The following is a 15,685-nucleotide window of genomic DNA, read 5'->3' as shown; positions in this document are numbered from 1 at the left end:
AACATTTTGGAGGTCCCGGGCCACAGGGAGGTTAGGCTGGCCTCAACCAGAGCCAGGGCTTTTTCAGCTGTGGCCCCAGAGTGGAACACTCTGTCACAAGAGACTAGGGCCCTGCAGGACTTGACATCTTTCCGCAGGGCCTGCAAGACGGAGCTGTTCCACAAGGCCTTTGGCCAAGGCACAGTCTGACCCCCTCCTTTGGCAATCCTCACAGAACTCTTGAATTGATTTTAAAACGAATTGATTTTAGAATGTGTTACTTTTATTGTTGTTAGCCGCTCTGAGCCCGGCTTCGGCTGGGGAGGGCAGGATATAAATAAAATTTTATTTATTTATTTATCATCATCATCATCATCATCATCATCATCATCTGGTTGGCCACTGTGAGAACAGGGAGGCTGGACTCGATGGGCCAGTGGCCTGATCCAGCAGAGATCTTCTCATGTTCTCATGTTGTGCCCAAGGTCCTCACTCCCTGTTATGTGTTATGTTCCCAAGGAAAACAGGTGGAGCTAGGTTGAATCATTTTTCCTTGGGTTGTGCACAAGGGCAGCTTCTCGCATGGGTGGGTGGAGAAAAGTCTCTTTGTTTTTATGTCCCCTGACCTCTGCTTGGATGCCAACCCTACTCATTTTGAAACGTTCCCCTCTACAGTCTGCCGAGACGCCCGCAGAGACGTAGTTTTTCTCGTGCATGCCACTCGAGACAATGCCTACAACGCAGAGGCCATCCAGAGCATCCTCTCCAACACTGTATCTGCACTGGGCCCATTGGGTCCTGGTGCCACCCAGGTAATGACTGGCATAAAGGGGCTGCAGCTCTTCCTTTTGGCTCAGTTTGCATGTGCTGTGGGTGTTGGGCCACTTGGTAAAACGCCCATGCCAAGCCTCTGCCGCATGGCAAGCCATTCTGGTGCCTAGGCTCCCACTGCGGTCCTGGTGATTTTCACCTCTCTCAGTGCGAAACCTCATTTGCTATGGTTTGTGTCTGTAAGGCGAAAGTGGATCGAGCAGCATGGGAAGCCAGTGGCCAACCACACAGTATTTCAGGTGGCTGCCTTGCTGGCCTTCGTGCACCCTAAAGTTGGTCATCAAGTAGATTTCCCTTAGACATTTCCTGTCTTGGCTGCAGTGCCCTCTTCTATACAACTCTCTTGCTCTACCTCAAGGGTGGGGAACCCCATTCAGCCTGAGCACTGCAACCCCTAATTGGTGGTAGTGGGCGGGACCAGAAACAAAAGAGGGTGGAGCAATAGATGTAAATTTTTAGCTTTGTGCAGTATGCCTGTTTCTACACAAACTCTCTCACACACATATACAGTACATGCCTTTGGCCATATCCAAGTCCAAGCACACATTCAATCCTGGCAAAAATACTCAAGGAGGATGTGAAGTAGGCTGAGGAGGGGGTGTGGCCTGGGGAGAGTCTCAAGGGCCAGGTGGAGAGGCCTGGAGGGCCACATCCAACCCTGGGCTTGAGATTCCCTACCTCTGCTCTGACTTTGTTTTTTCCTTTTCTCCCCCAGGTGGGCATCGTGCTTTATAGCTACCGAGGCCTCCCTTTACTCCGGCTCAACCGCTCTACTGACTTGCCAACAGTCCTGCAGTTTATCCGCTCGCTGCGCTATGATGAACCCAGTGGCAATGCCATTGGTAAGTGCAGGGCTGGGGGACTGAGCTGTGTGGTGCAAGTTTCATCGGTTCAGAGACCGGGGAGGGCATCACTGTAAGGACAAAACACACACACACACACACACACACACACACACACACAGGGCTTTATTCCTTTTGAAATCCAGAGCTGCGTTTCAGGAGCCGCTCTGTCCTCTGGGCCTGAACATCATCACCTCTGCTCTTCTCTGGGATTTGATCTGGAGCAATGTGGGGCTGCTTCCAGTGTGGGACTGGTCTTTATCAAGGGAAAGATAGCCAGAACTGCCACTGGTGTTGACTGTAACTTTAAGAACTGTAACTTAAAGCACATGTGTTTGAGCTTGTTTCTTCCTCCTCCCTCACATTCCTTTTTTCCTTGTGTGCCATGTCTTTGTAAGCCCTAAGGGCAAGGGCAATCTTTAAAACTGATTTTTGCAAGCTGCTCTGTGAGTCTTTTCAGCCAAAGGGCAGGGTATAAATGTTCTAAATAATAATGGTAATAAATAAATCCTGGCCATGGGGTTGGCCAGTTACTGTTGTAAAGCCTGAACAAAGTAGTGGGCCAGATCCCAAATAAGAGGTGGCCACTTCCACTCCTGTAAAGCTCTCTTGACAATGAACTCTGCTTTCTGTGGGTATATGTATCTTGGGTCCTTTGCTTTCTTCACTGCAGGAGCTGCCATCAATTTTGCCAAGAGCGACATGCTGAGCCTCACTGCAGGGCGCAGACCTGGTGTGCCTGGGACCCTGGTGATCCTGGCGGATGGTCCATCCAGCGATGATGCCATTGGGCCAGCCAGGGATCTCAAGGCCGCAGGTAAGGCACACAGGCCCTTAGAGTGTGGAGGGGGTCGGGAATATAAGAGCACCGGAGCACAGGAAACTTTCCTTGCATCTTTTGCCTGTCCTGAATCTTCCAGCATTCAGCTTCATTGGGTGGCCTGGGTTCTATGAGAGAGGGAGAATAAACGTATCTCTGTTCACTTCCCCCACATCTTGCCTAATTTTATATACCTCTTTTGTATGTGTCCCCACCACTGGCACCTATTTTTTGAACAAGATAGCTCCAGATATTGTAACCTTTCCTCATAAGGAAGTTGCTCCAGACCCTTGATTGTTTCGCTTGCCCTTGTCTTTGCAGCTAGGAAAAAAACTTTTCCAGAAAAAAAACCTATCCCTGTAGGCCTGACTGAAGGTTCTCTTGGAAAGAATTAGTCAAGCTGCCAGTCTCCTCTTCTGAACTGTTAACGTGCCTTGCCCAGGGAATGGCCAAGCCACAGAACCCCTCGATGGGCTTACTTTCTCTTTCTGTACCTTTCAGGAATCCAGGTGCTGGCTGTTGGCATGAACGGGGCTGACCGCGAGCAGCTGCGTCGCCTGGTGACCAATGAGGACCGGCGCAATGTTTTCTTTGTGAGGAGGGATTTGAGCACTCTGCCAGAGGCGGAAGAGGGGCTTGTCAACGCCCTCTGCAGGGCAGCCGACACTGAAGGGGTAAGACGTTCCTCACAAAATGCAGGGGAGGGATTACCTGCAGTTTGCTAAGCCCCTGAATGGAGGGAGGTGAATGGAAGAGTGTTTACTCTGCCTGTTCAGGTAGCACCGTTGCAACACAAGATGTCTTGAAGTGTAGAAGGACAGCCGCGCCTCTTGTTTGTACGTGGCCTGGATTCCTCACACACAAGGGCCTTGTCTTAAGTCATGGGTAGACAAACTAAGGCCCGGGGCCGTATCTGGCCCAATCGCCTTCTAAATCTGGATGGTCCAGGAATCAACGTGTTTTTACATGAGTAGAGTGTGTCCTTTTATTTAAAATGCATCTCTGGGTTATTTGTGGGGCATAGGAATTCGTTCATTTCCCTCCCCCCCAAAAAAATATAGTCCAGCCCCCCACAAGGTCTGAGGGACAGTGGACCGGCCTCCTGCTGAATAAGTTTGCTGACCCCTGTCTTAAGTGGAAATGCCTTGTGGTGTGCATATAACTACATATTAATGTTTAATTGTTTTTTTATTACCCCCAGTTTTTTAGCTGTTCTCACTTTATCTGTAAGCCACCTTTAATCCCTGTCAGGGGAAAAATGGGAGTATAAATAACATCATCATCGCCACCATCATTATCAATAATAAAAATAACCACTTGGAGCACTCTGCCAAGTGGTGGAGGAAATTCACCTCTGGTTTTATATGGTAAAATGTTTGCATCTTGGCGGGACATCACAGGCCACTGGTTGTACCAATTGGTTACATGCGCACTGTGGTAAATTTCATCCAACGTCCAGCACAAAATGTTTTCATGCACCGGAGCAGCATTATAACTATTCTAACACTGGTCTTTTTATCCTTTGTGTTTCCCCACTTCCTCCCTCCCTCAGCCTAGACCAGAGCCCTGTACGGTGCAGTGTCCTAAGGTAAGTCACAAGAAGCTCGTGTTCAGCAGGACTAAACCAGGACAAGGAGCCGATGCTCTTTCCTGTAGCAGGCCAGATAAGAGCAGGAAATGGATACCAGGGGTGTGGCTTTTTGGAGGCAAGGGCTGTACCTCCACAGTAGAACACATGCTCTGCGTGCAGAAGGTCCCTGGGTCTTCAGGTAGAGCTGGGAAAGGGACCCTGATCACAAACCCTGGAGAGCTGCAACCAGTTAGTGTAGTCAGCATGGAGCTAGGTTGACCCAGTGGCCTGACTCCCTATGTTCCTAAGTGGGCATTGGCAGGTAGAGACCTGGTCAGAAATTGAATTAGCGGTGAAGCTGTAGACAAGTATTTCCAACCTGTATTTCAGACACCAGAAAAGGGCTTCTGAGCCTGGGGAGAGATTCACACCCACATTCCCACATTGATAGAATATCTGAGGGGGAACTGCGGGACTAGTTTTGCACATGCCAGAAATGGGTGCTGTGTCCACAACCACCCATGTGCTTGGGCAGGGTGGGGAAGGGCTCTAGGGCAGGCTCTGCTGTATGAGAAGAGCTTCTCTGGGCCGGGCCAGGCTAGGCCTAAACAGAGCTTCTCCTTGTGTGGAATGAACTCTAGATGTGGATATCAGTATTTCTCCCACCAGTCAAATATGTGGATGGAATGGCGGGAGACACAGGGCAGAGCGTCCTTCCATGGCTTGAGGGGGTGGGAGTATCAGCTGGAGTAAATGAGAGATGGGGTGAGAGCCACCAGAAGACTTTCACATCTTGGATAGGGACTCTACCAGGTGTGCCGACTCTAGGGGGCTGAAGGCACCTCAGCCCCCTTAATATTTGTTTCAAGGGGACCAGGCCCCCTCAATCCTTAGGTGATCCTGCACACCACAGGCCCAGGGGTCAGCTCCTCCAGAGCTCTCGGTTTCCTGTGACGTGTGTACAGTGTCACACATGCACGTGGTGTTGCCTGCGAACCCCTGCCAAAAAAAATATTGGGGGTCATTCCTGTGTCTCTGGGTTCTACAATTTATAGGCCAAGGCTGGGGGGGGGGGGAACCTGCGGCCTTCCAGATATTATTGTACTCCAGCTCCACCAGCCCCAGTCAGAGTGGCCCATGGTCAGTTTTTGACACTTGAGGGGCATTTTTTTTAGGGCCCACCTTATTTATATGTTTGCAAGTTGTTTTGAAGTGTTTTTCTGTTGTGTTCCAATGCTGTAACCTGGCCTTGGACCTTAGTGTGAAGGGCAGGTAAGAAAGACAGAAAGAAAGAGTAGTCCAGCAGTATTTGCAGTGCCACGCATTAGCCAGCTCTGTGCTAGGCTGGCACAGCATGTGGAAGTGTGTTCAGTTCCCCTTAGAGACAGGATGGAGGGAGTTGGCAATGGTGGAGTCAGACCAGTGATGCCATGCGGTTTCCTAGGTGGCTAAGGCGGGTGGAGAATAGGAGGGACTTTGGCAGGCATGGAAATGGCTCTGCACTGTTTCCCACTGTAGCTGTAGGCCAATCCCAAAGCTATTATTATTTATTGAATTTATATACCACCCTATAGGGACGCGGGTGGCGCTGTGGGTAAAACCTCAGCGCCTAGGACTTGCCGATCGCATGGTCGGCGGTTCGAATCCCCGCGGCGGGGTGAGCTCCCGTCGTTCGGTCTCAGCTCCTGCCCACTTAGCAGTTCGAAAGCACCCCTAAGTGCAAGTAGATAAATAGGGACCGCTTACTAGCGGGAAGGTAAACGGCGTTTCTGTGTGCGGCTCTGGCTCGCCAGAGCAGCGATGTCACGCTGGCCACGTGACCCGGAAGTGTCTGCGGACAGCGCTGGCTCCCGGCCTCTAGAGTGAGATGAGCGCACAACCCTAGAGTCTGTCAAGACTGGCCCGTACGGGCAGGGGTACCTTTACCTTTACTTTACCACCCTATACCTGGAGGTCACTGCACCATTTGACCACTTCCCAAGAGTTTTTTTCCTCATAAGTTGCCCAGAGAGAAGCAGGGAAATGTTTTGAGGTACTTCTTCCTGTGTGCAAACTGGGGCTTCTCTTTTCTTTTCCTGCAGGGTGAGAAGGGCGAGCCTGGCGAGATTGTGAGTATCTGAGATTTCCCAAGGAAGGTGATCTCACGCTGAAGTCCTTTTAGGGCCTAAAGAGGGTTGGTCCCTGGGGGTGGAAACAGCAGTTAATCTCTCTGATCGTTTTTGCAGGGACGGAAAGGACGCATGGGACTTCCTGGGCCTTCTGGAGATCCGGTAATGTCTGCTCTTTTGTGTGGGTCCCTGGGCTGTATGGCATGGAGTAGACCTCATCTTGTTTGTTAGGGTGCTGTTAGTTTGACTATAGCCCTTTCCTTTTCAGACTATTGGGGGCAAGGCAGGTAGGGGGGGGGGACCCCTTGGCAGCATCCCAGCCTGTATTTCAGGCAGGTTATAGCTCCCACCACCAAAAGCATTTGGGGAAAAACCACAACAGCAACCAGGCAGTTCATAAATAAAACAAATCCTATTATTTGTCTTTGTTTTTTTTCAGGGGCTCAATGGGATCCCAGGTCCTCCAGGCCCAGTCGGACCTCGGGGTCCTCCAGGTGATGTCACTGAGCGGCGGGGTGAGAAAGGAGACAGGGTGGGTACTCACAGCATCTCATGCAGTCTTGAATATTTTACTCAAGAGGGAGCAGAACACTAAGAATGATGGAGCTTCTATGGGCAGGAAGCCTTCCTTGTTCCTCCTCATCAATCTGTTCAAGATCAGAGAATCCCTCTGGGTTCATCTTAAATTAGAGAATTTAGCTTTGTGGTGCCTCTACTGGTGAACTCCCTTCCCTGCAAGATGAATAGACTATGGGAGCTTGTTGGAATAACTTGCCTGCTTGGGTTACCTGGAGCTATCTGCTCTGCAGTCCTTTTGCTTTTGTTATTTGGATCTCACTGAGGGCCTGGCGAGTAACAGGCCGTTCCTTTCAAGTAAAGAACAAATTAGATGATCTGTGATCCCTTTCATTTCTAGTCTTCTAGGACTGAAATCCTAGACATGCTTCCTACTGGAATAAGTGGGATTTACTTCTGAGTAATATAATTAAGATTGAAACCCCAACAAGCAGATGCCCATGGTAAAGAACGACTTATGCCTGTGTGTATGTTCTCATGCACGTGCTTCTTATTCTTAAGCGTAAAAGGCATTTTCACAATGGCATGTTCTTAATTGCTCTGTTTTCTTCCAGGGATTCCCGGGAGCTGATGGATTGCCAGGGAATCCTGGCCGCCCTGGTGACCCTGGTTCTTCCGGCCAACCAGTAAGCAGCATTTTTCTTTTTTCTTTTTAACATCTTGCCATCTGTCATTGCACACACTGGGGCATTCCCATTTCCCATGATGCCTTGCTGTACTGAGACATTTATTTGTCTTCATCCACCAGTTTGAACTTAGGAACGATGGGTCCCCCTTGAGCAAAGAGAGCTATCTTCTCCTTGCACTAAGTTTGTAGTATTGCCATGACTTAGGTTAGCCTGACCTGACTAGTTGCAAATGTGCTCACCTGGTTATCTGAACTATGAGGGGCTTCAGGGATTCCAATACTTAGCCTGAGTTTGGCTTCCTTTGGAATGAGGTCACTTTGGGACTTACTGGCATTTTGTAATATTTGCTTTTATTCAGTTTTTTTTCTGTGGGGGGACGCAGGGGTATGTATACCCCTAAACATTTTGTGCATCTAAGTTTGGCCTCATTGAGGGCCAGTATTTCAATATGAGTAGGAAAATGAGAGTACCCCTAAACATTCTTTTTTAGAAAAAAAGCACTGCTTTTATTTACAGAAACGCAGGTTGAACATAGGTGGGAGTTCACAGCTTAGTGCTCCCAACAGATACCCACTAATCACCCATAGTTCCAACTTAGCTACCTGGAAATTCAATCTGCCCCGCCCGTGCTGTCCATTTATACCATACGTGAGGAACCTATGACTTTCCAGATGTTGCTGGACTGTAGTTCCTATTATTCCTAACTGGATGATGGAGTCCAACAACATATGGGAGGGCTAAAATCTTCCCCATCCCTGATCTTAGAATAATAAAATTGTGGAGCTGGAACGGACCCCAAGGGTCATTAAGTCCAACCCTCTCCAATGCTGGAACCTCATCTAAATCATACATGGGAGATCCAACCTCTGCTTAACAACCTCTAAGGAAGGAGAGATCACCAGCTCCTGAGAGAGTCCGTTCCCCTGTTGAACAGCTCTTAAATCCATCCACACCCACACTAGCTTGATGACATCACCCCCAGCCAAGGAAGGGGGCAGAAGATGGAGGAAGAAAGAAATGTCCTCTTTCCAAAACAGATATTGGCCACCCTTAAGGTCCTTTAATTTCCTCATAAAAAAAGATGAAGCTGAGCCATTTTGCTGAATACCAGTTGCTGCAAACTACAGGAGGGGAGAGTGCTCTTGAGGTCAAATCCTGTTTGTGGGTTTCCCACAGACTGGCCTCTGGTTGGCCACTCTGAAAAACAGGACCAAAACCAGGACCCCAGTCTTAGGGATCTTATGCTAGGACTACTTACCAGTGCAAATCTCCAGCCAGCTTGTGCCTCAGGCAACCTTCACTAACAGAAAACCCAGCTCTAAAAGAATGCTGAGTCGGCAGCTACCCGAAGGGCCCATTCAGCCCAACTCCAAATCTCACTGCAGCACTATGTGGCTGTACATGTGTCATCTTCCCATCCCACCTGCTCAATTTATGATTCCTACCCTGGGGCGAGGGAACCCTTTTTATTACTGTCCATTACTGCATTTATTTTCTCCTCCACAGGGCGGCCCTGGCCTTCCTGGACTCAGAGGACTCCCAGTAAGTAAAGGGGTTGATTCCCATGGATCCCCTCTCACTGACTGGAAAGACTCTTACTTATCCTTACCATTTTCTTCCAGGGAGAGCGTGGAGTGATTGGCCCAATAGGGCCAAAGGGAAGCAAAGGTGAGCCGGTAAGTGCATAGACTACCCCCTAGAAGGCTCAGGTGGGGTCTTAATTCCTAGATGCCTACAGGGCAGTGTTTCAAGATGCACTGCCAAGCCAAATGTGCTGTGATGATGAGAACAGGAGAAACTGCTCTAGCCTGCTCCTTCCCAACCCTGTGTTTCTGTAACCTACCATGGTCCCGCAGCCAGTGAGGTGTAGTGTTTAGAGTGTTGGACTAGGACCTGGGAGACCAGGGTTCAAATCCCCACTCGGCTATGAAGCTCACGAGCCAGTCCTTGCCTCTCAGCCTAAGCTGCCTCGCAGGGTTGATGTGAGGGTTAGATAAGGAAGGGGAGAACCATGTGTGCCATCTTGCGCTCATTGCAGAAAACAAAAAGGTGGGATATGAAATTAAATTAATAAATAATTAGAATAGAATGGAGAAGGATACCTGGTTGGGAGAAATGGTGGCGGGGGGGTAGGAATAATACTAAGCCCTCACTTTCTTATCTCTTCTGAAATTTGGCATTTGGGTGGTATAACTATCACACACACACACACACACCCCCCTCTTCACACTCCCCCTCCCCACCTCTCTGGAGCAGGGGCATATTGGACCAGCATCTGTTGTAACCCACATTCAGCTGGACACAGGTAGTCAAGGTTCAACAGCACCAGAACCGGGACCTCATGTCTGGGAGTCCTGGTACTGATTCTTTGACTGCAACATGTTCTGTTATAATTTATCAGGGCTGCCCTTCCCAGATTCTGCTTCCTTATAAGGGACACCAGAGAGCACCAGGCAGCTGAGGCCCAGATTGCTTGTAGGCTTTAAAGTGCCTCCTCAGTCGACGATTCTAGAAATCTGTGCACCCTTCATATTTCACCCTGTGCAATCTAAATTCACCCTCCAGCTTTGCTAGTAATAAATATACTTTACTTCTGCTCTTTGCCTTACAAAGGACCCATATGTTTGGTAAGTCCTAGGGACAGATCCAATTTTTCATATTATCAAAGGGGATGGAGGCTTTGCTCCTTCACCACATCTTAGCTTGCAGCAGGCATGGCTAGCTCCATGTTTGAGGGGCTCCCCAGCAGTGTTGTGCAGCATGCCCCCCCCCCGGTCATCAGTGGAATCCCACCATTGGGCTTGCTGGTGACAAGCAGCAGTGAGGAGGGAAGCAGTCACCTGCACAGCTATAATCTGCGACAGGTGGATCCAAGCTGCCTGCTGTTTAAAATCTCCTAGCCTAGCATCTCAGGGGAAATTTTGAATGTTGGGTGGCTCACACTACGTAACCTGAACCAGAAGGTGCAGGCAAGAGCGTGGCTCAAATTCCACACCATGCATTAGCAAATACGGACTCTGCCACCGATCCAGCAGCCACCCTTTGATTCTGGGCCCGAGGCACAGTCTAGCCCATTGGCTGCAGCCAGCGCAGCTTATATATAGTCCAACGCATTTGGAGGACATCTGGTGGCAAAACATTTCCAATCCTTGTTAAAACTATTTAAAACTTGCAGGCATGTCTTTCCCCTGAACTTTCTGCTTTTGTTTTGTTTTTGCTTTACAGTGTAGCATGTGGAAAAGTTTAGGTGACCCTGAAAACTGGCTCATGACGTTTTTTAGTTGTTGTTGCTGGTGGGCGTTACGCTGCTTTTTCTGTCACACACCACATTTTAACATAGCCATAGAATAACTGGCTGTATTTCCTCCCAAGAGAAACTGAGGGAGCCTCCCGCTTCATCCCTGAACTGTACTCTGTTGATGTGACCTTTGGCCTTTTGTCTTGGGCAGGGGGAGCCTGGAGAGGTTGTAAACGGAGCAGGAGGAGGTGGGCTTCCTGGCCGGAAGGGAGAGCCTGGCGAACCGGTACGTAGCATCTTACAGGCAAGAAATGAGAAAGTGGTTGAATGGGGGGGGGGGACCGTGAAGGGGAGGGAGGGATAGTTGTACTGCATGAGAACCTGAGCCCCTTTGTACATCAAGCCCCCATCTCTTGAAGCATCCTGCAGCTGTTCAGCACTGCTGCTCTTTCTGTGAAATGTGCGGTGCAATCCTCCATGTTCAATGAATTTACCTCCATGCAGGTGTGCAGAAGATTGCAGCCAATTGCCTCCACAGTGGGCTAAGTAGGTACCAACTGGTGGGAATGGTCCTGTGTTTGTTAACTTTGTTCTTTCTTCCTAAAGGGAAGCCCTGGACTTCCTGGAATTCCTGGGTCCAGGGGACAATTTGGTGATCCTGGACCTCCGGGGCCTATGGGACCTCCTGGGCCTGTGGGACCTGCCGGCGAGTTTGTCAAGGTATGCTCTCCCTTCTCTCTGATGTTTTGTTTCAGCAACTGCACGTTATGCAGTCCATGCACTTTGCCCCTTTTGCTAGGTATGTAGGCAGGTGCTGCGGCCCCATGTGAATCCGTGTGCACAGGAAGAGAGAGAGGAAGAGGGAGAAAGAGAGAGACCTGCACACACATGTGCTCAAACCCACGAATTCACAGCAAGCAAGCTTCACTCTATGCAACAGCTCTTGCCATTTGTCTCTCATCTTCCTTTTTCTAGTGATATACGTATCCCCTGGCACATATATCAGCCTCACACAAATCCCCTCCCTGTTCTGTCACTTCACAATCACCATATCACTCTTCAGGTATGCAGGGCTGGCCAACAACAGCACAAGCAACCCAAGTGGCAAAAAAATTTTTGGGGAAGCACCAGTAGAACAGCAAACAGCAGGAGAGATGCATCCGATCAGCCTCCTGTGACATAGCTAAAGTTCTTGGACCACATCTCCCCAATGGTCTGATTTTTTTGGATCATCCTTGACCCTGAAAGTGTGCCCTCACTGAATGCCCCAGGGTTTCTCATGCATATACCCGTCACTGCGGTTTCTTCTTACCAGACATGGGCCCCCAGAGTTGCCCAGCTCTCCTCTTGGTTGTGTCTTTCCTGTAATGTGCATATTGTTGTGTCTATACCCTGCAAATGGCTGTTGCGTGATGCACTCTGCATTTGGATGAATACATGGGGTGCTTGAAGAGCATAAAACTTTGGCTTACTTGTGGGCAATTTTTCTTACAGGGAGAGAAGGGCGACCGAGGTGAGCGAGTAAGTGATCCTTCTTTTCCCCTGGCTGCTTTGCCCTTGCTGTTGTGGCACATTTGATCCTGGGAGTTTTGTTTGTGGTTGCAGAACAATTGAATGGGAGAGCTGGGAGAGAGCATAAGGTCTTCTTTTCCCTGCCCTTGTGCAGAGACATCCTATATTGGCATACTGGTACCCATAGCATTTTTTTCTTTTCTTTTGCACAATTATTTAGCCTTAATTAAAGGAGCTGTATCATCAAGTATATTTGTAGACCATGGATGGCCCTGTCTCCTCCAGCCCTCCATTTATTCTATACGTGTTCAACTCTTCTTGTTTATCACATTTTGTCTGATTATCTCATGGTTTGTATATTCCCCTCCCCCTGCTTCAAGATAAGCTCAGTTTCTCTCCCACCCCCCTCACATTGACTCAGATATTTTTTGGGTCTTCTGACTAGCCCACCCCAACATTCTCATATGCATAACTATAAACATATTTTAGTGTTTTCATTGCCTTCTGACTAATGGCTCTGTGTATTAGTGGTCTGCCAATGTCTTGTTTCAGTTATGTATGCTGATAGTTTTGTTCTCTTCTTGACCTGGGAATTAGTGCAATTTCTACATTTGGCCAATCTCATAGTGTTTTGTTCTTCATCATTGTTTCTTACATGTTTACGTTCACTTCCTTTCAGTTGTGCTAGGAGCTGTAGAAGAAACACAGATTTGCACATACATCTACTTTGAAACAGTCTGTTTGTTCTGTTAGGAAAGGTTTAGTAAAGCTCAGACACAAGATTCAGATTGCAAAGCTTTAACTGCACAAAATGAATTCAGAAATGAAATTAAGTGGGAAAATTCTCTTACATCTATGCTTAAGAGAAAATTGTACATCTTACTAAACTGGGGTTACTGCCATTCTCAGATGGGCTTCCTGCTTAAATTATATACTGTACATCTGGACACTACCTCAGTAACTGTTGCTTGCATCTATTTACAATTTGAACTGCTCTTCTTTGAACATCACAACCGTATGAAATAAGCTTTACCTATGTTTTATACAGAACAATCTTCCTGTTCCAGGATTATGGATGGGTCAATCTTCAAGTTAGCTGCATTGTGCTGAGAAGACCATGCTTGTAACTGGTTGCACAATGTGTCCTCTGTTCCCTATGTAACGTTATGCTGTGCCGAAATTGTGATTGCAGTGTTGTAGCTGTCCAGAGCCTCACTTTGGTTGTCTTTCTAGGGCCCTCCTGGATCAGGAGATGGGGGTGTGGTCAGAGGAGAACCAGGCCTCCCAGTGAGTATCTCCTTTGCCATTCTTTTGGATAGGCAACCACAGAGAGGATTAGAGCGTATGGGCAAATGCAGTGTTTAAAGATGTGGGTGTGAGCATTGCTTGAGGAATACTAGAATGGGGCTGTGAAAAGTTTATAGAGGTGGTGCTAACATTGTCCGGGAACATTGGACAGTTATTGCTGAGGGAAGTTTAAAATTGTCAATGATTACAGGATTCAAATGCATAGCGACATATTGGGGGGGAAATGTTGAGTTTTTATTGCTGGGAAAATGTGATGTATCTGCAACTCTTCTTCAAGAGAAGGCATCTGAACCCCCTGCACAACAACCGTATATGACCAGTATATGAACTGCAAAGGACATAAGATCTTTTGTGTTGCCTTTTGTGCTCTAGGGTATGCCAGGAGATCCTGGGCCAAGAGGACCTCCTGGGCTCGCAGGACAGAAAGGAGACAAGGTAAGACAACCATCTATCTGGCCATGGACTTTGGACTTTGAGGGCAAGCAGCTAGTAGGTGAACATAATTTAGTGTTCCTCTACCATTTCTCAGTCCCCTGCCAAAGCAGAAACCTGCTTTTTCTCTGCTTCTGCACAGATGCATCTGAGACAGTTAACACAAGAGTTGTACAGATGCGAATTAGTCTGCGATGCAGATATACTTCTTGCTTTTAATCCCTCAATTCCCTGTAGCCTACTTGAATTTCATGGGTGTTTATTTAAAATATTTCTAGCCCCACCCTTCATCACATGCGACCCAAAGGTAGGGATAGGACTTTTGTTTTCTTATGGGTAATAATTTATTTGCTCTGTGTCCAAAGGGGGATGGAGAAGAAGGCTTTCCTGGACCACCTGGAAGGCCTGGAGACCCAGGAGATCGAGTGAGTTTTTGAGAAAAAAGAAATTCCTGCTATGTCCTGATGGCATTTAGAGTCTATGGAAACTAGATTATTAGTTTCGTTCTCAAGAGGAAGAGCCTCAGCAAGAGATCGAACAGTTCCAACAATGTCCACGATGTCTGGAGAAATAGGCACAAGTTTCCTTGAGGGATAACGTGAGTCGCGCGGCAGATTCCTCACTTACCAAGTAAAATGCTCTTGCTTTGTCTTTAGGGCCCTAGAGGACCTCCAGGTGAACAGGGAAGCAAGGTAGGTACTTTCAAAGCACTGAAGTGTCCTATAATTAGGGCCGCAGCGTGTCTCTCATTGACTCTTTCCATTTGCTGTCACCCATTCAGAGAATACTCTGCAGTAGGCCCAGCCTAGTTCTCTGGTATGCAGGGTTGCTTTTCCTTCACAGGAAACTCTTAATTCAACCCCCCTCAACAATGATAGAGGTTAGAAACTCCTTGGTTGCTTTGCAGTGGGCCCCTTCCCCCACACTTGCACCATCATCCTTTGTTGAAAAACTTGCACCCTTAAATGCTGCTAATACACCCACTGTTTTTGTGACAGGGAGACCGAGGGCAGCCTGGTGAGATTGGACCACCAGCAGAGAAGGTGAGCTCTGATTGGGAAAGGTGACTATACTGTACAGGTGGAGGCAGAATCTTGTTGAGCCAAGATTTCTTTGCAGAGATGGAAGATAACCAGCAACTTGGTTTGGGCAGCTGCTGCGTATTACGTGATGAGACATCAAGTGATGTGCATTCATGTGTAATGAATCGGCCGCGTATCAGTCAAAAGCTGATTCGCAAATGTGTGTCCATCACTTGGTGTTGCATCGCTTTATACATAGCCCTTGACGCTTTAACGTGTCAACTGCCTCCTTTCAAACAGAGCGATATGAAAGCCCTGTCTGTGGTGTATGATTTGGGATGCTGTTTTCACACGTGCATCTCCCGCTTTGGTGCTGTAGTCATCGAGAGGTGAACACACCTGTGTGAATCAAGCAGGCTTTGCATATGGTGGCGGCATGCAGGTAACATTGTAAGGTGTTGTGTGAGATGCCTGTGTATAGGAGGAGCTGCCAGTGTTTGACTTAGGATTCTGTCCTCGGATCCCCTCCCTACCTGGAAAAGCTTGGATCTGGGTTGAGGATTCCCCAGAAGGAGTAATGCAGGCATAGTGATGGTTGCGCCCCTCTGCATGGAAGCAACCTGCATTCTGTATTCTTGTTCTAATGGAAGCAGATCCACACAAAAAAGAGTAGACATTGGCTCCTCTCAAGAAGACAGTTTTTTCAGAACACTCTATGGCTCCTTGATCTGCCAGACATATACAAATTTTCTCATTTCCTTTCCCTTGCAGGGCGACCGTGGATTACCTGGCCCTGAAGGAGAAAAGGTACATGCATT

General features: G+C 48.2%; 1 protein-coding gene across 5 annotated transcripts in view; it reads left to right on the top strand.

The window, feature by feature from the left end:
* Window positions 1-15,685, top strand: part of COL7A1 (collagen type VII alpha 1 chain) — a 105,422-nt gene that overhangs the window by 27,828 nt on the left and 61,909 nt on the right. For all 5 annotated transcript variants that reach the window (XM_083419176.1, XM_083419175.1, XM_083419177.1 and 2 more), the window contains 20 exons: window positions 655-791; window positions 1,526-1,652; window positions 2,326-2,469; window positions 2,974-3,146; window positions 4,025-4,060; window positions 6,124-6,150; window positions 6,268-6,312; window positions 6,590-6,682; window positions 7,281-7,352; window positions 8,862-8,897; window positions 8,978-9,031; window positions 10,805-10,879; window positions 11,200-11,313; window positions 12,088-12,114; window positions 13,339-13,392; window positions 13,786-13,848; window positions 14,211-14,270; window positions 14,502-14,537; window positions 14,844-14,888; window positions 15,639-15,674. In XM_083419176.1, coding sequence (XP_083275302.1) covers window positions 655-791; window positions 1,526-1,652; window positions 2,326-2,469; window positions 2,974-3,146; window positions 4,025-4,060; window positions 6,124-6,150; window positions 6,268-6,312; window positions 6,590-6,682; window positions 7,281-7,352; window positions 8,862-8,897; window positions 8,978-9,031; window positions 10,805-10,879; window positions 11,200-11,313; window positions 12,088-12,114; window positions 13,339-13,392; window positions 13,786-13,848; window positions 14,211-14,270; window positions 14,502-14,537; window positions 14,844-14,888; window positions 15,639-15,674 — 1,454 coding nt within the window. The remainder of the gene's footprint in view (window positions 1-654; window positions 792-1,525; window positions 1,653-2,325; window positions 2,470-2,973; window positions 3,147-4,024; window positions 4,061-6,123; window positions 6,151-6,267; window positions 6,313-6,589; window positions 6,683-7,280; window positions 7,353-8,861; window positions 8,898-8,977; window positions 9,032-10,804; window positions 10,880-11,199; window positions 11,314-12,087; window positions 12,115-13,338; window positions 13,393-13,785; window positions 13,849-14,210; window positions 14,271-14,501; window positions 14,538-14,843; window positions 14,889-15,638; window positions 15,675-15,685) is intronic.

Source organism: Podarcis tiliguerta, assembly GCF_965153285.1.
Source record: "Podarcis tiliguerta genome assembly, chromosome: 2".
In the NCBI taxonomy this organism is placed as follows: domain Eukaryota; kingdom Metazoa; phylum Chordata; class Lepidosauria; order Squamata; family Lacertidae; genus Podarcis; species Podarcis tiliguerta.
This window is presented reverse-complemented; position numbering and strand designations above follow the sequence as displayed.